The 20,082-nt window shown below is 42.7% G+C and overlaps 1 protein-coding gene across 3 annotated transcripts in view; it reads left to right on the plus strand.

Annotated features, from left to right (window-relative positions):
• The window catches only part of col5a1 (procollagen, type V, alpha 1), a 100,159-nt gene that overhangs the window by 52,275 nt on the left and 27,802 nt on the right, over positions 1-20,082 (plus strand). For 2 of the 3 annotated variants that reach the window (XM_064308872.1, XM_064308873.1), the window contains exons 6-27: positions 433-552; positions 675-1,025; positions 1,243-1,713; positions 1,861-1,917; positions 4,751-4,792; positions 5,428-5,490; positions 6,151-6,225; positions 9,608-9,700; positions 9,967-10,023; positions 10,147-10,200; positions 10,604-10,657; positions 11,543-11,596; positions 12,022-12,075; positions 13,176-13,229; positions 13,892-13,936; positions 15,621-15,674; positions 15,973-16,017; positions 17,047-17,100; positions 17,431-17,475; positions 18,537-18,590; positions 19,459-19,503; positions 19,630-19,683. In XM_064308872.1, coding sequence (XP_064164942.1) covers positions 433-552; positions 675-1,025; positions 1,243-1,713; positions 1,861-1,917; positions 4,751-4,792; positions 5,428-5,490; positions 6,151-6,225; positions 9,608-9,700; positions 9,967-10,023; positions 10,147-10,200; positions 10,604-10,657; positions 11,543-11,596; positions 12,022-12,075; positions 13,176-13,229; positions 13,892-13,936; positions 15,621-15,674; positions 15,973-16,017; positions 17,047-17,100; positions 17,431-17,475; positions 18,537-18,590; positions 19,459-19,503; positions 19,630-19,683 — 1,995 coding nt within the window. Of the gene's footprint in view, positions 1-432; positions 553-674; positions 1,030-1,242; positions 1,714-1,860; positions 1,918-4,750; positions 4,793-5,427; positions 5,491-6,150; positions 6,226-9,607; positions 9,701-9,966; positions 10,024-10,146; positions 10,201-10,603; positions 10,658-11,542; positions 11,597-12,021; positions 12,076-13,175; positions 13,230-13,891; positions 13,937-15,620; positions 15,675-15,972; positions 16,018-17,046; positions 17,101-17,430; positions 17,476-18,536; positions 18,591-19,458; positions 19,504-19,629; positions 19,684-20,082 lie in introns of all 3 variants that reach the window. The other variant, XM_064308874.1, reaches the window with a different exon arrangement.

Here is a 20,082-nt window from a genome sequence, read left to right on the forward strand (position 1 = left end):
TTTTATTAGAAGAAGCAGAATGGGGCAATTATTTAGCAAAGGATAGTTTTGTTGTTGGTAAATAAAATGCGAACTCAAAAAAGGTCAATTTTGAGTTGCCATCAATACATTTTATGCATTACCAAAGAAAATGAACAGAAGGAGCCTTTGTATAACATCAGAAACAATATCAAAGGCTTTTAAATATATACTATTCTGAAATAATTCCAGTCACTTCTTCTTTAATAAAATGTATCCTTGAGCTTATGGTGCTCTATTCAATGATGCGGGGGCTGTACCAAGTTTTCAGAATGGACCATCAGATGTATTAGCATCTAAGAAATGGCAGCATCAGATCTATTTGGTATATGGTGATTAGGTCCCATACATGGCATTTCACAGGTGTTTTGATGGTGGATGACTCAGGATATAATCTCTCCTGGTTTTTTTCAGAACACAGAGGAAGATAGCTATTACTATGAATACCCTTACTATGAGGACATGGATTCCAAGCCCCATGAGTCATCCCCAGCTCCAGATGAGGTTGCAGGACCCATCACTGAGGGTGACAAGGTATGGTCTTTTCATTCCTGTTCCTCTTCCTGTCCCATTTATTTCTTCTTCCTGTAGAAGACTTTATCCTTCCTCTCCTGCTGGACTGTACTTGGTTGTGAACATGGTATTGTCATGGTCAGGTTGACGTATTGGGCAATGGCAAGGTGACAACAGTGGAGAAGGTTGTGACCTCGGTGACAGAGACTGCCACTGGGGAAGGCCCCTCGGAGGACTCCTACACTGAGGAGACCATCCCTTATGAAAGCTACGACAACTATGGGAACTACGAAACCTACTACGATGAATCCACGGCAAAGCCTGACTCCTCTCGACGGGTGACCATCACTGGCAGCGTGGACCATGGTACCGTGACTGGTGCCGAGGTGGACCTGGGACTTGGGGGAAGGATTAATCTGGGCACCGGAGTGGACCTGGACAAGAAGATCACCACAGGCAGCTCGACTATCACCATGACAGGGAACGTTACCCGCGTGAGTACAGCTCCTGCCCTATTCTGCAGAGCAGAGTGTTTTACTGAAACTGTGCTTGTGCAAAGTCGCCTGTCAATCACACCCAATCTGGGACCACAATGGTGTCCTGAACAACAGATGAAGACTGAAAGTGAGGAAATGGGAAAAGCTTGTGTTTCTCTTGTCTGTGGTGCAATAACATCAACTGGCAGTGTCATATGTCTCTCTGTCTCTGCAGGTTGGAGGTAATGAAGACCACTATGGCGAGGGCTACGCGTACGGAGAGGACTACCGAATTGAGCATGGAGCCGGTGGTGGCAGCAGTTCCTCGAGTTCTGGTGGTTCTGTGAGAGTCGGTGGTGGCTCTGTGAGCGTTGGAGGTGGCTCTGTGAGCGTCGGTGGTGGCTCTGTGAGCGTTGGGGGTGGTTCTGTGAGTGTCGGCTCTGCAGGCACTGGGGGAGGATCCGCGAGTGCTGGGGCTGGTGCTGGTGCCGGTGTCGGTGTCGGTGCTGGTGCTGGTGCTGGTGCTGGTGCTGGTGCTGGAGGCACAGCGGGTGGCGTGGAGGGTGAAGCAGATTATACAGATCTCGATGGGTTCAAGGAGGAATCCTTTGATGATGACGATATGACGATAAAGGACATCTATGACTACACAGATGTGGACTACACAGATGTAGAGTTACCAGCAGTGCAGAATGAGTACGAACAGGTAGGATCTCATTTTTTTGTTTGTAAAGGCCACAGATTGTGAGACTGCTAAGTGAAGTTAGTCTTGAGTTATAGATATTATATAAACCAGCTGGATTTGTTCAAAAAAATGTTAAAATGAAACACAAAGATGATGTATCTTTGGCAGGTTGGCGGAGCCAGGGGAGAGAAGGGGCAGAAAGGAGAGCCTGCTGTCATTGAACCTGTAAGTATAACTGCTCATAGATTTGTGTGTGTGTGTGACTCAGCACACTCACTTATAAAAACATAGCACTACACTGCAATGCACACAATCATGCACCCACAGTGTAATACACTGAATATTGTGTCAGTGTCTTCAGATGTACTACTTTGCAGATTTCTAATTTTTTCAGCCTTTGCTGCTACTCTTGATGTCAAATGTTTTAAAATAATTCACTCATGACTGTATTTTTTATACACACACACACACACGCACACAAACACACATACACACACACAGACACGCACACACACAGGAGGGGGCACCCTCATGTACATATTAATTCTGCTGAAATGTATTGTAGGTTAAATCTCTGGCAGTTCTGAAGCATAAACATTTGCAGAATGGCTTCAGTGAAGTATGTTGTATTATCTTTCAAGTCTAAACATACAGGAGGCCAGCATAAACACAGAGAGACCAGCTGCAAATGAGCTGACCAGAGAAATAGCTGGGGATTCTGCGCTCTGATGGTTGTATGTCACACAATGCTACACTTCACAGACCCAATGTTGTAGTGTACATCACTGATATAATACATGATGGCATGTAATGCACAGTATTAATGAGAATAGAATATCTCAAGTAAAATATCTTAAAATATCTTTTATGTAAATGTCTTTTCAGCAGCCAAGCTACAAGGCTGTTTTAAGATCTTTTACCACCCAGAATGACCTGGCCTCTTCTGAATGGCCTTTTAACTACACAATACATTGGGCCAGGCCAGAACCTGCCCCTCTCACTCACACAAAAATCACAGAGCTGTAAACCAGGAAAACTCATTCCAGGCTGTGAATTTCCAGAGGTCTGCTGGGCATGACATACATTCATACAGCGGTGCAAAAAGAGTTAATCCTTCCTGTCTGCTGAAGCCATATGCAGTTCACACTCAGCGGAACCTCGTCATTTGACAGGCTGTCCTGGAATAGACTCCTTTTTGCTGGAGTAACTCATGGCTTTGATGTTTCTTTTTCTAATGAGACTGTCTCCCTCGCCTTGGAAAGCCTTGTTTGTGGGTTAAAGGAAAACCATGTCATGTATTTAATACAAACCAAATAGAACAATCTGTGAATTTACATGGGTTTGGTTTGGTTAAATGCATACATTTTTTCAGCTTTCAAATGGATTCTCTTAGCCACAACTGCTTGAATTGCACCATGGGAACTCGCTTACATGTGAACCACATACACACACACATGCATGCACACACATACACACACACACACGGAGGAAAGCTGAAGGGCACACCAGCCCTAAATCAAATACTTGCTAGTGGAATAATTCCACAGGTGGAGAGAAAGGGAGGAGCTCCACTCCTTTAATGGGATTGATGCCTAATGTGTGGTAGCATACACACATCCACAAACACACATATAAAATAAATATGGATCATTGAAATCGTAGATGCTTATACCCAAATTCATTGCATTATTAGCATTATAAAGCACAGAATGCAGTTGTCTTGTGTTTATTCTACTCTGAGACCACAAATCCAAGGAGATCCCTGCTCAAGAGATTTTCCACATGCTGTGTATATAGTTTCATTGAGTAAATAATTAAATAAATAAGTAAATACTTTGTAGCCGAGAAGTGTGCAGCTGGTGCAGCTGGTGAGGTTTTGTTATTGGTTTTTGGTACACATGACACAAGAGAACAAAAATTTGTAAAGTGCTTGAAAGATAGATCTCCTCAAGGCTGATGCTGGCCTTCATGCTGTCTCTCTAAAATGAGTATGCTGTGAAGAGCCCTCTCATCTGTCCAAAACAGAACGTTGAACGCCTGTCCTATCTGTATACTCTGGGAAATCATATCTTCAGGCTTGTCTAGTGACTTAAGTGCTACCCACATAGTTTCCTTTTTCCTATCATATTGTTCTTTGAGTTGTTTTATTTAAAACCAATCCAATAATGCTCCGCTAGGAAATCTAGCCTTCAGTATTTTCTAAACTGACTTGTAGGAGGCTGTGAATCTATTTTTATTTGGAAAATAAATGTTGCCTGGATAAGTATGTTGACTATGAAAACATGGTACAGTAGCTGTAGGTTTCTATATTTGCAGCTACAAAGGAGCCCAGATGGGGTCTTCCAATATGCTAGTTCTACCACACGGAAGGAAATTCTTACCATGTTCAGTAAACACCAATTAATGTCGATGAAGATTTTCTGCATGTCATGCCAGCCATCGGGAGAGAGAGGGCTGAGGCCCGTAGTGTCTGTTTTTTGCTCTGCATTCTCTGTTTCACACAGAGAGCTGGAAGGGCATTGTGCTTAATCTTGGCTTGATTTGGACAACACAAATCTTCTTGGACAGACTTGCTTCCTGTGTAGCTGAAGCAAGCTGTTCTCTATAATCCACACATGAACACACACCACCAGATGGTAAAAAGAAAACTCCTGGTTTTACAATCAGATTTCTAAATCAGATTAATTTAATGACATATTACTGGATTGATTCCTCGCTGTTTTCCTATATAGAATGGTACATTGTATTAAAATTTGAATATGCTTTTTCCAGACGAATACAAATCCATGCATATACACGTGCACACGCACACACGAGCAAACACACGTGCGCACACACACACACAAACACAAAGAGGAAAGCTGAAGGACACACCAGCCATAAATCAAATACTTACTAGTGGAATAATTCCACAGGTGGAGAGAAGGGGAGGTGCTCCACTCCTTAAATGGGATTGATGCATAATGCATGATGTCATACGGCGGGCAGGCTGTCACCTGTATGGGCTCTTCATTCCCTGACACACATGTCTGAAGTGCCTGTGTTTTCTGCATTGCAGGGAATGCTGGTGGAGGGTCCGCCGGGTCCTGAAGGCCCTACCGTAAGTACCTCCGTCTTTCCCTCTGTTTCTTTCGGGAGTTGCTACAGCCAATCAGACTCATTTGAATACAGCTGTTCTTGCGTCCTGCCCTCTCTCTCCTTCTTTCCCTCCTTCTCTCTCTTTCTCACACGCTGTTCTTTTCTCAGCCTCATCCTGGCTATCATCACGTCCCCTGCAGATGCTGTTTTCTATTGGTTTTTTGGAAGAGACTTTAACAAAACATATTCTGAATAATTTTGGCATGTATCGCTGTCAATTATGAAATGGAATAGTGGGAGTCGTAGTAGAGTTCTGGAAGGCTGTGATTCGCCAAGATTCTCTGTAAGGGAGTGGGATGTACACATTTATTTATGACACGCTCCTTCTTGTGTGCTATTTGACCTCAAGGTGCTTGGGAACACAGAAACCAGCAGTGGTTGCCAAGAATAACATGAAGAATGTATTGAAGGAGGATAGGGAACTGATTTACGCTTTGACAGATCCCCTAGCCTCCTGTTAGACACCTATCTCCTGGTGTGTTTGATAAATGAGAAAGCTAAATGTGTATCTATGTGTCTGTGTGTGCGTGTGTGTGTGCATGTGTGTGCATGTGTGTTTTATTATTGATATGAAGTGAGCTTTGATGTCATCCTCAGGGTCTCCCTGGGCCCCCAGGTACGTCTGGATCCCCAGGCATTGCTGGAGATCCTGGAGATAGGGTGAGTACTGTGTATCCTCAGAGCACTCAAACGACTTGGGCTTTTATGCCAAAGAAGTAACTTTGCAGCCTTTAAAACAGCTCTTTCTCCACAGAACCACTCCATGAGTACGGTCCAATAATGCCTCAAAAGCCCTGGAGCAGAGCATAGTTTGGAAAGAGTGTAACATCTGTCCTACATATAATATGAGATTATTGCAGCTTTCCTAGCAGTATGCTCTGTCCCTCACAAACAGCCTCTGACTTTCACTTGTCACTGATCCTTGCAGAGGCTCTCCATCTCTGAGTCTCAGTGATAATTACATAAAGCCACTCAGTTCCAGAGTCAAAATAATCGGCAAACACATGCTTAGCCCGAGACTCTCTGTAATAATTACATAGAGCCAGTTGGTCCCAGAGCCTATGTATTCCTCAAACAGAGGCACTCAGTGCCAGTCTGATTTTTACAAACACACTACTGTATACTGTACCTGTGAGAAACGTAACTTGGAAGGGTATGGGCTCTGAATTGAATGTTGGATAGACCACTCTGCTCACAACAAAGCATACACGCACTTCCTATTTATTTTATGTGTATTTATAGATTGTGGATACATCCTTAAAATATTGCTTTAATCAATGTAGATGGAAATGTAACATGATGTGCGAATCTTTCTTACAGGGCCCTCCTGGTCGCGCAGGCCTGCCCGGTGCTGATGGCCTGCCAGGCCCCCCAGGGACTGTCTTAATGATGCCTGTAAGTAAATGCTCACAAGTGTGCATACGCCTTCGCTATGGCCCTGCTGTAATTACACAAATTCCCTCTGAATGGTATCGGTATGATAGACTTAACAATGCTGATGTGTTTGTCCTCATGGTGAGTTTTGACATACCTGTTACCCCACACAGATGTTCTCTGAGCTAGCATTGCAGACAACAGCATAAACTCCCAGTTTGTGGGGGTTCTTCTTCCCATATTATCTCACTACTGCTTTTTATCATCTATCGCACTATGGTTTTCGAGAGTCAGAGTTTCTTCTGTTATTGGAATGCAGGAGTATCATCACCCTATGCTTCTGGACTAAGCCTGGGAGTGCTTAGAGGAGATTGTGTAAAAGTCTGTCTCAGCACAGTAGCTCCACCCTCTGGCACTCCCATTGTTTCTTTTATCCCCTATTTGGAATCTCTAATTGTGTCTCTCAAGTTATTGCTGTGCCACCGATACCCAAGGGCACTGCAGCCTCCAATAAACTACCATGCACTAGCCAGTGGTGACTATTCTCCACACCACAGGCAGTATTACAGGGGAGCTAGATCCAGTTGGAGTTAAGGTGCAGCTCACATAGATGATAGCTGTTCATCTGTGGGTTCCTCGCACATTTTTGGGAGTTACTCATGCAGTGGTATTTAAAGGAACCCTGGCTAACTTAAAATCCTGCCCCTGAACATCTGTCTTCAACTACTGTGGACTCCATCATTGTTGCCTAGTGACTTATCCAGGCTTAAACTTGCAATGTCACAGCTGTAGGACCCATGCTGTGCTCATGGCAACTGCCTTTACCAGCTGAGCCACTCAGGAACTATTGTTTAGTTCCCCAGTCCCTGAATGGATGTGTTTACTGTTATAAAGATCAATTAATTTCCTCAAGCCCATATTTATACTGAGTTGAGTAAGCAAAGAAAATAGCTCCATTTAGTGTAGGCAGTAAAGTAGTAATATATAAAGATGTGATGGTCAGATTTTTAAGCAAGTCCTGAGTATCTCTCAGTGGACATGGTTTGACCTTGGCTCACTACACAGAATCTGCAGAGCAAGCCAATCTAAACACACACAACTGCCACTCCCATGGTGTTATTACGACACTAGATATTTTTCCAAAAAGTGAAAATAGAAAAAAGTCTTCAGCATCTGCAGACTGAAAACCCTGCCCACACCCCTCCCCATAACGGCTTCTGCAGCCTTCCCCTGTAAATCCCATGTGGGAGTTGAGGGATTTCAGGTAGCGCCGGGGAATTTGGATTCCGCTCCACTTCCACTGTGTCTGATTAAATAAACAGCAGTACCAGCTCTCCACCAAGGAGTGCTGGGAATCGCTGTTCCCAGATCAGTGAGGTCATTAGATAGGGGATCAGATTGAGGATCTGAAAGGGGAGTGGGCCGGATCTCAGACAGCTCTCCACAGGTGAGACAAACACCCGCCTTGATGTTAGCTGGAGCAGCGTGTTCTTTCCGCTCGCTGTGTTGAGACGTGTGAATTGTGATGGCAGGGGAATCTCTCCAGAGAGCTGCATGTCTTCTCTTCCCCTTTCTCTTGGACACTGAAATTGCTGCTGGCAGCCTAAAGAGCATAGGGCCTATATAAACCCTGGAGCAGTGCCAAGAAGTACATTTCACTCAACTACTCCACTGAGACAGTGCTGGCTGAAGCAGAACTGCACGTCAAGTCTCCATATCTATTTTTTTTGTTTCCCTCTTTCTCCATAGAAACCAGTACTAACTTAATTCCCCTTCAGAGGATATCTGCTGTGTTATAAATCATTTCAGCAACCTTTAAAAAAAATGTATTTTATATTTTTAATTCAAGTTCTGTGATCATAGAACTGAAAACAGTCAGTTTTTCTAAATGTCCACTGTTTGAAATGGCAAGTGAAAAGGGCTGTTAGAGTCCTTTGAAATGCGTACATAACAGGAACCCATTTTGATGTTGTACTTAGGTGTTGTTTGCTTGTGTTGTCATGTCTCCTTCCCTTTGCTGCAGTTTAGAGGCTCACTTTTCAGTTTGATGTACAACTTGCTATTATCCTTCATAAAATCTTCGAAGTGAAAATTTTTACTGATCTCAGTTTAAGTCAGAGATTTTCACAGCACTGTTTTCAGAATGCAATGCATAAAAATGTCATTGTACTCCCATGGTCACAGGAGCCCATCCCAGTATGTCCCAGTAATTTACCCCATGAATCATTCATCTGTTCATCATTCATTTGGCTGTTTGGTGATTTGTTTGACAGTGTGGAACACACACAGCTCAGTGAGAGTGTCTGCAGCACACCCTGTTCACCATGTTCTCTGCTTGCAGGCCTGTCAGGTGGCTCAGCCTGGCTGTGAACAGAAAGAATTCAGGCCTCACAGGTTATTCATAGATCATAAGAGCACCATGGCCTTCATTTTTCATGTGTAAATAGCCAATAAATGACTATCAAAATGAAATGATGTTGGCTTGGAGCTTACATATTTCTCAGACCATCTTAATGTGGACCTGTTCCAGTAAAATTTTACATAGAGCATGCCCTGGACCAAGAAATTGAATAATCCTGGCTACTGATGTAGTTGCATTCTTGAATTCCTTTAACCGCTAACAAATACATCATTTTGATTGGCTTAGGTTCCAACACTGAAATTGGACACTTGTCAAAGGCCAACATGATTTCATTGATGTCAATAAAGGATAAAAAAGTTGCAGTGGCGTATTTTCCAGGGCTCTGGTTTGTCCACAACTAAATATAAATGGCCTGTGTTGTTGGGGCTAAAGTTATCCAGCAGATGGCAGCACAGGATTAAGGGCAGAATAGCACTCAGACTGCAGCTGAACAGTGAAAATAGAACAGATAGAAAATGGGCGGATGTTGCAGGCTCTTGGGATCTCAGAATCTTGTTGCTGGAAATTTCTCTCAAGAAGAGGAAGCACTAAGTGCCTTCCTTATACTGTTGAGGATTTGTCTGTCTGCTCTAATCAGAGATCAATTCTGGAAATTGAAAAGATTGATCAGACAAAAAAGGTTTCACTATTGCCTTATGAAAACATAGCAATTATTATATTTCTGAGCGATACACTCTATATAATAGCCATTTAAAATATTTTATGAGTTAAATTTTCTTCATGTATGTACAATCAATAGATTTTCATGAAGTTGATACTTTTTAAATAAATAAGTTACTTGGTAATGGATGATTAGGGGAAGAGTATTTCTGACGGTTCATGGTATTCATACAGCAGAGGGGCTACACTATCTCCCCCCTTCCTTTTTTGTTCTCTGTAGGAGTACTTTGTTAGCTCCACTTCTCAAATTGTTGACTGCAGTTTGTTCTGCAATCATGTGCCTTAGCTCTCTCTCGCTTTCTTTCTTCTCTCGTCCCTCAGTTCCGCTTCAGTGCAGGAGGGGACTCAGGACAGAAGGGGCCTGCTGTGTCAGCTCAGCAGGCCCAGATGCAAGCCCTCATGCAGCAGGCCAGGGTAAGGACACACACGCACACACACATGCACACCATACACACACGCACACACACACTCACATGCACACACACATGCACACGCACACACACACACACACATACACACACACACAAGCACACCTACACACACACACACACACACACACACACATGCACACATGCGCACACACACGCACATGAGTCACACATGTAACTGTAGTACATTCCCTGACTGCTTCCCCTTGTGAACATGCTTTTGTGTGTAACATTATCATTTTGTTTCTGCAGCTGGCTCTTAGGGGTCCTACAGGACCAATGGGTTTGACTGGGAGGCCCGGGCCTTTGGTATGTGCTGGTTCCTGAATCTTATATCCTGTATTTCTTTCCTTTTACTTGCTTTGATTTGTATTGTTTGATTTCATCCATACAATATTTTCCCTAATACTTGTTGGTGTCTTACTATCCCAGGGTTCTCCAGGTATTTCTGGACTGAAGGGAGAGTCTGGGGAGAGTGGTCCACAGGTAGGGGAATGGAGCCTCTCACAGAGCCTTAATCCCTGCTCCTCTGGGCTTTAAATTCAGGACTCCGTGCCTTTCCTTTCACTTGCACTTCCAGCGATCCAGTGAAGCTTACGAGCATGGCATTTTTGCATATCTGTGAAACTGCCAATGCAGCAAGATAAAACTAAGACCCATAGACACTGAGAAAATAACTTTGATCCTCAGGCTTTGATCTTGCTTGCAGTGTTGGTTTAGTTACCTTGCAATTATGGATAGGCTATAAATATTCTAAAAACAGTGTGTAAAATGTAGAAAATATGCACCTTTGTAGAATCTTTGTTTATGTTATTAAATAATTTACCCTCAATTTGCAGAATTTTGTCATTCTAGTTTTGTCATATTTTTTGTTTCGTCTGTCTTGCAGGGACCTCGTGGCCCTATGGGGTCCCCTGGGCCTACAGGGAAACCAGGAAGACGGGTGAGTCAGTTCTGCAGTTTGTGTTGCCAATGGGGTCACCTTTAAAATGACATGTGCAGCATCACCTCCGTGGCAAGGCTGGTATTCTAGCTTCAGAATTGAGTTTCGGCAAGCCTGAGACCATGATTTTCAGCCAATCCCACACCCGCTTTCTTTTACCTCAGTCCCAGAATTTTTTATGAGCCCCTTCTGGACTCATAGCCCCTGTGTTTTTTCATCCACTTCCCACTCCGAGGCTTTGATGGACTGAAATTGAGGGAAGTGTAATAGGAACAAGATGAAAAGCATTCCAGGTCCTTTGACGGTTCTTTGTCCTGCTGTTGTGGATGTCTGAAACGAATAAACACAAGTGTACCAAAATGGGACTAATGGAGACGCTATATTGAAAAACACTACCTTTAAGGTACATCCTTTGTTTTTTGGATTGTAATGAGAAAAGGGCAGAATGTTTTCCTGAAATAAATTACCACAGATTGAAATGGGACTTCACTATGAATCACATTCATGCCACAAACACTCTGCAAAATCAGCTTGTTTATCTGATAAATAAAACATATGGACGGCTGCCTTCAGGATGCAGGACATGGTACCTGAGAAATATGCGTATGGCTTTCTTCTTCCACTGGTGTAGCACAAGAATGTATGCTGGATTTTGGTAAAATTGCAACATATTTCAACACACTATGGGAAGAAGAGGAGATGCTTTCATCAGCTTAAGCATATCTGCTGCTGTACTGTACATCCAAAATGTATTCAATGTATAATAATAATAATAATAATAATAATAATAATAATAATAATAATGAGAAGAAGGATTATTATAATCATAGTAATAATAGTAAATGTATAATATAAAATGTATTTAAACTGTTATTGTGTGTTCAGGGTCGGGCTGGGGCAGATGGAGCCAGAGGAATGCCAGGACTGACAGGAACAAAGGTAAAGTGCCTAGGTCACACGTTATCGACATATAACAAGACGGCTAGCAAACCAAAGTTTCTCATCCATTATGCTGGAAGTTGTGAATCGATCATCATTACTCACTCAGACCACCCCATGGATCTGTCCTAGTCTCTCACCCTCATGAAGCGAAGCCAGAACTAAAATATAGTTCATTTGTATTAGTGCAAGTAATATTACAAGAATACTCACTGTACTGGAAATGTTGTCTGCGAGGCCCGACAGTACTATATAAATCAGGTGATGCACTTCTGTTGTATGTGACTCTCGATAAGAACATCTTCTAAATTAATTTTTAGCATTTGTCAATTGCCTATATTGAGGCATGGCTATTATGAAGTGTGGCCATTTAGCATATCTACTGTTTTAAGGACACCTAAAAATCTGTTTCCTTCATACAATAGGGTGATAGAGGGTTCGATGGCCTTGCCGGATTACCTGGTGAAAAGGGACACAGAGTAAGTGCTGTTTTTTTTGTTTTGTTGCTATGCTTTGTTTTCCATGGTTTTAAATATGGCATCCCATATAATATTTAGTTAAAGCAAACTTCCCCTGAACAGATGACCAATGAGGCAAATTGCAGCCCAGATGTTTATAAATGCTATTGTTGTGTAAACCTCTGTTGTTTCAGCTGTTAGTGTAGTGGTGGGTTTATTGTTACAGTCAGCTGTGATGTATTATATGTACCACGCTGACCCAGAAGTTCTGCTCACAGGGTGTTTCTATCAGGGGTAGAGAACAATGTCAAAGAACCAAAGAGATTGACCTTATTCTTGTCAAAGAAAGACTTGTGAATATTGCTGGTTACAAGGAAATCCACCAAGCCTGACTAGACCCACTTCTTCAAGCTGACCATGTACAGAATGGCAAGAGCTCAGTTACAATGACATGAGCTCAGGGAGACAGGGACAGAGTGTCTGTCCATGCCAAACAATATGAGCCACCCATTATTTTCTCATCTAGTGATGTGTACAGTGTCCTATGTTGGCTGTTCACCACCATGACCTGTGATAACTTGCGCCTGTTTGTTGTGCTGGCTGGGGATATCTGCCGTACACTTAGCCGAAAAGCGAAAGAGCATTCAGAACTTCAGCACTGAGTGGCAAGCCAAATATTGTCAACACAGACATTAAATGGTTGATTTCTCGATTCTGCTGAAAAGAATCAATGCTATGATATAAACACAAAAAAAATCTCCTTGTATCAGAGCCTGTTGCATAGAACACTCCAATCCATGTTGTTTCTGTAGGTGTTCATATCTTCGCTGTGTTAATGTAGAGACACAGTTCACTCTCTGGTACTGGTGAAGAGTTGCATTAGTGTTGTGTTTGGCTGTGTACTACCCAAGGCAAAGCCTTCTATGGTGAGAACTGAAGGAAGTTGAGCAGCGGTTAACCATTCCCATGTTTACTCAGATCTTCTGCTGTGTACAGAATGCATGTTTGTACCAGCAACATGAACTCTGCCTGTATTGCTTGATGAAATGTGACTGTGGTCTATGACCATGTGCTTCTCTCATTGGTGCATGTTTGGTATGTGTGTTTTTGTGTGTTTCTAGGGCGAGGCAGGGCCACAGGGACCTCCTGGACCAACAGGAGAGGATGGTGAAAGAGTAAGAGCTTTGACAGTCCTCCCTCCTCCCCCACCACTCATCAGCCTTCCTTGTCTCTCAGCTTTTTAGTTAATCTCTCTTAACCTCTGTTATCCACCTTCTACTTCCCCCTCTCAGTTCTGTCATCCTTCTATATCCTTCTTATCTCCCACAAACATGCTTTCCCCACTAATTCAACCCTTACCATTCCTCTCATCTTCTTCCTCTTATTGCTCTACTTAAACAGCAGCACACTTCCCCCCCTTCCCTGTTCACTTCTTCTCCCTCAGGTCTCTCACTTTAACCCCACCCCCTGATTTTCCCATTCTTTCTTTCCAAGTGACAGTTCATTGCTACTGCTGTGTGATGAAATTCATAAATGGAATGGAGAAATTACTCATAAGATCAACAGACTGAGGCCATTCAGGACCATTCTGAGCTGGGCTGATGTCACCCTTACACCATCTCCTCCTCCCCTTTCCCATTATCCCTGTGCTTTGATCCTGCCTCAGTTCTGTATGGTTTTTGTGTCACTGCAGTTTGCCTGTCTGGTTAGGTCACTGGACTGCCTAGTACCACATGGCTTAACTCAACAAGCAGTCTGGACAAATTTCCCAATATGGCATGTTGATTTGGTTGTGAAACTTCACCTTTGGCTTAACAATTGTGTTTCCTTCTCACAGGGCGATGATGGTGAGGTCGGACCAAGGGGTCTGCCAGGCGAGCCTGTGAGTGCTCTTCTTTAAAGTTTTTATTCTTATCTTCCGTCTGCTTTATATCTGAGTAGCTTTAGCTGTGCCTTATGCAGTTATGTGGTCAGCCTTTCCAGTCTTGTTGTGGTTGGATGTTCTTCCCAGACTAACAGACCTCCATTTTCACTGGCCCAGACAGATCGAGTTTCAGAGGTTTGGAATCCATACCTCACATTCCTTTTAAGCAAAATAAAAATTTTCCATTGCTATTCCTGTCTGCTGAAGGTGAAAGTCCGGAAAGGCAGCTGATGAAATCCTGTACCTGTAATGTCAAAGGTGGCAGAGCGACCTTTATAGCATCTTCTCCTGCTTTTTATTCCTCCATCCTGCACTGTGCCTTTGAGACTAAGACCCTAATAAAATTAGCTTGAAAAGAATGGTCTTTTCTTCCAATGGTCGGGAGGGACTGTGACCTGGACGGCCCCGATGCTCTGCTGGTGGTGAATGCAGTCGGGGCACAGTGTCCTGATAATTCACAGCCGCAGTTGCACAAGCTGACCACAGGAGGCAGATTATATGCATTTCTCTATTCCAACAATAAGGCCTATAGCATTTATAATGACCTAAATCTAATTTTAATGTACAATTTGGTTTATTGGTCAATTTATAAATGGCAAAAAATGCAGTTGAATTTGGTCAATTCTATTTTATACCACATTCGTATGTGATATTTTGTCAATAACTGCTCCTACGTTTTACGACTTACATTGGCATGCGTATAATAGTTTTGGCGTTGCCAATGTTATTTTACTTTGCCAAGAATATCATGGCACTGGCAAATGTCATAATCAGTAGCTGGGAGACAAGAAAGAACCAGCATAGTTATTCTGAAATAACATTATCAGCCTCATTGTCAGTTTACATGGGTATGTTTCTGCACCACAATTGGATACAAAGAATGTCTTCATTGGTATGACAGCACACGCCTACTTGAGATCATGGCTTCAGGGCCAGATAAAAATAAAAAAGCCTAATTTAAATGTCTGAGGTTAGTTTGTTGTTGTCCACAGTCTGACTATTGATTAATGTCATAGATATACTGTATGCAATCTCAGATCATTTGTGCATGCCCATCATGTCAGAATGCAGCCACAGTCTACACATAGTTTTACACACATAAAATTAGTATGGACTGCTGGTAGAATAAAATTAGACTCCGACTGCAGTGTTAGCGCAGCATAGACACTGTTCTAGAGGCAGACTGGCTGCCAGCCTTCCTGTAGCTGCAGTTTTCTGGACAGACCAGCAGAGGGAAAACACCAAACAGCTCCCCCTAGGAAAGCATTGCTCAGGCATGACCTCATCCTTACCAGCATCTCAGCAGGAGGGTGAAATCACACCCGGAGTCTTTAGTTTTACAGGTCTCACCTTTTTTTGCCCTGTAACCCACTCATAGCTCTTTCACGCATTCTGCTTTCTCACATTATCATCAAAGGGTTTCTTCAGCCAGGCAAGGTGTTGTTTTAAATTTAAATTTGCCTAGTTTTGCTACTGAGGTGCGAAGTGCATATCTGCACGATGATGCCTTTTTAAAGCCCTTACTTACCATTTTAGAGTCACGTTTCTGTTTTTCCTTTAGACAGGCCTGACTGTTTTTTTTCTTTCTTTCTTTCTTTCTCCCATTCTCTCTCGCTGTCACCCTATTTCTCTGTCCTCACAGGGGCCTCGTGGTTTGCTAGGACCAAAGGGACCCCAAGGGCCTCCTGGATCTCCTGTGAGTGTGGGAATACAGCCACACAAAAATCATTATTTTGTGGCCCACAGTCCTTATTGAATATATCAATTGTGTCCTTAGCAAGTGATTGCTTACCTCATTTCAAGCACAGAATAAATATGTATTACTCTGCTTATATGGAATAAATATCATCAGCCTGCTTATATGGAATCCCATGTCTTCAAAAAACTCTTGTCATGAAATCTTGATGCATAATTCTACTTTGTACATTTATACATGGCCACAGGCGGCTTAGCCATCAGCCGGCTTTCATATCAGATTCTTTTTTGCATGACAGGGTGTAACTGGAATGGACGGCCACCCTGGACCCAAAGGAAATATTGTGAGTTTAACGAAACACAAACACATACAACACACAAAACGCACACATGCACATATCTTTATCCGTACATGATGACATCAAGCCGAAGAGCTGAAAAAAAAACACTGGAGGAATCGCGGTTGAGACTGAGTGTGTGTGAGTAAATTGAGGCCTGGGGCAAAAAGAACACCAAGGCTCTTTCTGTAATTCCAAATCGACTTAGCGGATGCAGTGGTCCTAATGTGAGCCTCTTGTATGCAGGGCTGCTTCCCCGTGGGTATTTTGTCCATTAAGAATAGATGGGAGATGTGCATCTCCCCACCAGCCCAGTCTCAGGCTCTTAATTGATTCTCAATTATCTTGAACGAAGTGCTTGAGTCCTGGCAGTTGCTGTCACTGTGTACGTGCGCGCAGGCCACTGAAGCACAGTAATCTTGCGCTGGAGTAATTGCCTTGTTGAGACCTGAATGCTGATCATTTAGACTGATACTGTGAGAATTTGTAATGGCTCTGTCTTTTGCTGATGGTAAATCTCACTCCAAACTGGAGATGGGAAGCTCTTTGGCGATCGATACAACGTACCAAAAATAATGTGGGCCTGTCTTCCTTGTGTTAGCTGAAGCGCTAGGAATTATGTAAGAAATAAAATAATATCTTAAGAAGGAGAACTACTTTTCCTACATTATTATATGTTTAATGAACATTTGAGTCCTGTAGTTGGATGAAGGAGAGTACAGGACCTACCTCTTTCACCATAAAGAGGAAGCATTTGTTATCCTATGTTCTTCTGGGCTGTGTAACAGAAAGCCCAAAAGGGTGAAACCACACATATGGGAATAGTGTGAAGACATTGTGTCTGAGTCTCATCTCATAAGAGTGATATGTTCGCATATTGATTTCACGTGCCTCATGTTAGAGTATCCTTTCAGACCTTGTGGAAGCTGTTCTTGGATAGGAGGGAAATGATACCCCCTCTGTGGCACAGCGGGAGGCAAGTGGGGTTTAGAGGTTGGGGAACTGCAGCATATGCTCACAGCTGCTTCTTTTTAGGGTCCTCAAGGAGAGCCTGGACCTCCTGGACAGCAGGGGAACCCAGGAGCTCAGGTCAGTATCAGCTGCTGAAGAGAACTGAGCCGCAAGGCATTGTCCGTACACCTGTTTCTCTGATCACTGTGCTTCTCCCAGAGCCCTAATCTTCTCTAAGTCACTGAACGGAATCAAGCAGGTGACTGCTTTTAAAGGAAGGTATTTAATTAAGGAATGTAGCTGGTTAACCTCAGAGTGCCTCTTTATCTCTCCACTCAGTGCCCAGCTGTCCAAATTCTCAAGCACTGCACTGAATAATCAGCCTGTTTCTGTGAATAAGCGATTTTCTAACAGGGTGTCAGAAACTTCTACAGGTGTGTAATCTTACAGCGTGTCTTATCGCCATAGGGTCTGCCAGGGCCTCAAGGAGCCATTGGTCCTCCAGGAGAGAAGGTAAGTCTCCTTCTCAACCTTTTGAAGATCACCCAGAGATCAAAACCTGGATTCAGTCAATACCTGTCCACGTTAAAAATGTTATGCTTTTATTTAAATGTTACAAACGTTGAGGACAAATATTAATCAAATGCGAGGACAAATCTATTTTCATTCAGTCTCTTGCTTCTTTTGAGCACATACAGTATGACAGAAACTGCCCTTGTCTTTCACCAGAGACTTTGGTCTCTTGGTGAGAGAACAGATAATCCAGCTATCATCATGTGTTGATTGCTTCTGTCTAGCATGAAGCTTTGGTCTTTATTGCCTACCCTGGCAACATGGAACCTATTAATTACGTAGTGTGGCTTAGAGCTATGATTGGTTGGCTTCCAAAATACACCAAGGCACCTGCAAAGTACCCAACTATTGGCTCCACCTAGTGGTAGCATAGAGGTACTATGCTCAGCCATGAACTCAGTACACAATGGTTTTGTTTTCAAAAAGACAGTAAAGGATCAAAGTGTAATATTTTGACTTTATAATGTTTAATGAATGTGGCATTTCCACTCGTATTTGGGTGAAAATGGCTGAACCCATTGCCGATATAACAGCAGTTGGTGCATTCTAGGTTTCCTAAAGTAGCAGCTTAATGAAGCTCAATGCCTGAAGTAATTGCTGAGCCGAGGGTCAGAAATTGTTTTTATCATACTTGCATCTGCAGTAAAGGGCATGTAAGTTCCCAGAAAAAACTAATTTATCTTTGATAAAGTTCTAATTGGAACTGAAAATAGGATTCAGTGGTGAGAGTATTTATAAATGAAAGGACATTTCAGTGGATAAATTCACACAAAATAAACAGTTTGTAAAATTCTTATTGATAATATATTAGTGCGTCCAGACAAACCTGGATTTATTATGCATCACCGAATAGCTTTGAGAACCTGTTCATTTAACTGACTGGATTTGACGTCTCCGTGCTGAGAGTTTAAAAGTACAGGATCAAAAATGCTGGTGTCCTTACAGACAGCACACTTCTCTGAATCTCACTTTCACTGACTGCACCTGTCGTTCGCCTCCAGGGTCCGACCGGGAAGCCAGGCCTGCCGGGAATGCCAGGAGCTGATGGACCGCCGGTGAGTGTGTGATTCCCGCTTTTCCCAGACGGTCTGGCTGACCGACAGGTATCTGGGGAAAAGCAGATGACACAAACACAGATGCTGCCACGAGGCAAGATGAGACGAGCAGAGCACCTGGTGTTCTTTGATGTGCAGAGAGACCACATTCCCCATAGTGTCCACACGCCTTTAATTGCCTTTCATGTTGATCCTGGAGGGGGGAATTCAGTACCCTGTTCACCATCTACAAAGATGCTCTGTGCACTCATAAATTTGATTTCACCATCTTCAAGAAATATTACGCAAAACGCAATAAAACAAACATGTCATTTTCAAATAATGATATCACTCAAGCTAAGAGTTTGTAATGTGTTTTTATGTGGAAACAGATGTGCCTTCATAGTTCCTGAGTCCCATTCTCAGGGCTTAACTGCTTTACTCACTTTTGGACAGAAGAGCAGCTGTCCTCCCGACTTGTAGGGCCTCGAGCTCAAGGGATTGAATGAGGGTGATAATGATGGTCATATACTGGTTCTCCCAATTAGAACCATTATGCATTGTGAGTGGAAGATATTGAGTCTTGACTCTCAGAGGAACAGAGTCCAATCCCTTCATCCCCAGCCTTCTCCCAGTGAGAATGCTAATAAGCAGCTTGTGGTCCATTGTAGGGAGGAATTATCTGGAATTATGAGAGCACAAGGCATTGCTGTCTTTGGGTCTTCTGCCACAGCCATCAATGACTGATCATTACTTATCTTGCATTTCAGGAGCCATGTCAAACTGATTTGTTTATTTTTTTTGCAAATTATGATATACTCATTATTTTATTATTATAATAGTTTCAAATTGTAATTGGGTAATTATGAGGTTCTCTAATAACTCACAGGGTCACCCAGGAAAAGAGGGACCATCTGGTGAAAAGGGAAATTTTGTGAGTATATAATGCACCATGCAGCACATGCCTTGTAAGGCAAGTCCTTCTGAAATAAATACCACTGTATTAGTTGCTGTGACCTGTGTAATTAAAATTATGTCTTTTTTTAATTTTTGTTCATAGGGACCCGCTGGTCCTCAAGGCCCAATTGGTTATCCTGGACCCAGAGGCGTAAAGGTAAAAAAAAAATATTATGCAGTAGATATATACATATGAATACCCTAGTAATGGTCTCTTTGATTTCATGTGCCATTTTATATCTGTTTAAAATTCTATCAAAATGTTGGACCACATTATTATTGCGGTTCATAAAAAGTGAGAGTTTGTGTTACAGTAGGTTCTTTTCCAATAAATAGAAAAGCTAAACATGTACATTGCATGAGGACGTGGGGTCATAGATCCGAACATGGAAAATTCTGGTTTCAGACAGCAGGAGTCCTCCCCAGTATTTTGTTCCAATCACCTGTATTTGCTAATTAGCACAATTCTTCAGCTAGGAGGTAGAAGTAATTAGTGTAATCAGCTGGTTGAGTTAACGGGTGGAAGAAACACATGGCAGGACTCCTACTTTCCACC

Source organism: Anguilla rostrata, chromosome 14, assembly GCF_018555375.3.
Source record: "Anguilla rostrata isolate EN2019 chromosome 14, ASM1855537v3, whole genome shotgun sequence".
NCBI lineage: Eukaryota > Metazoa > Chordata > Actinopteri > Anguilliformes > Anguillidae > Anguilla > Anguilla rostrata.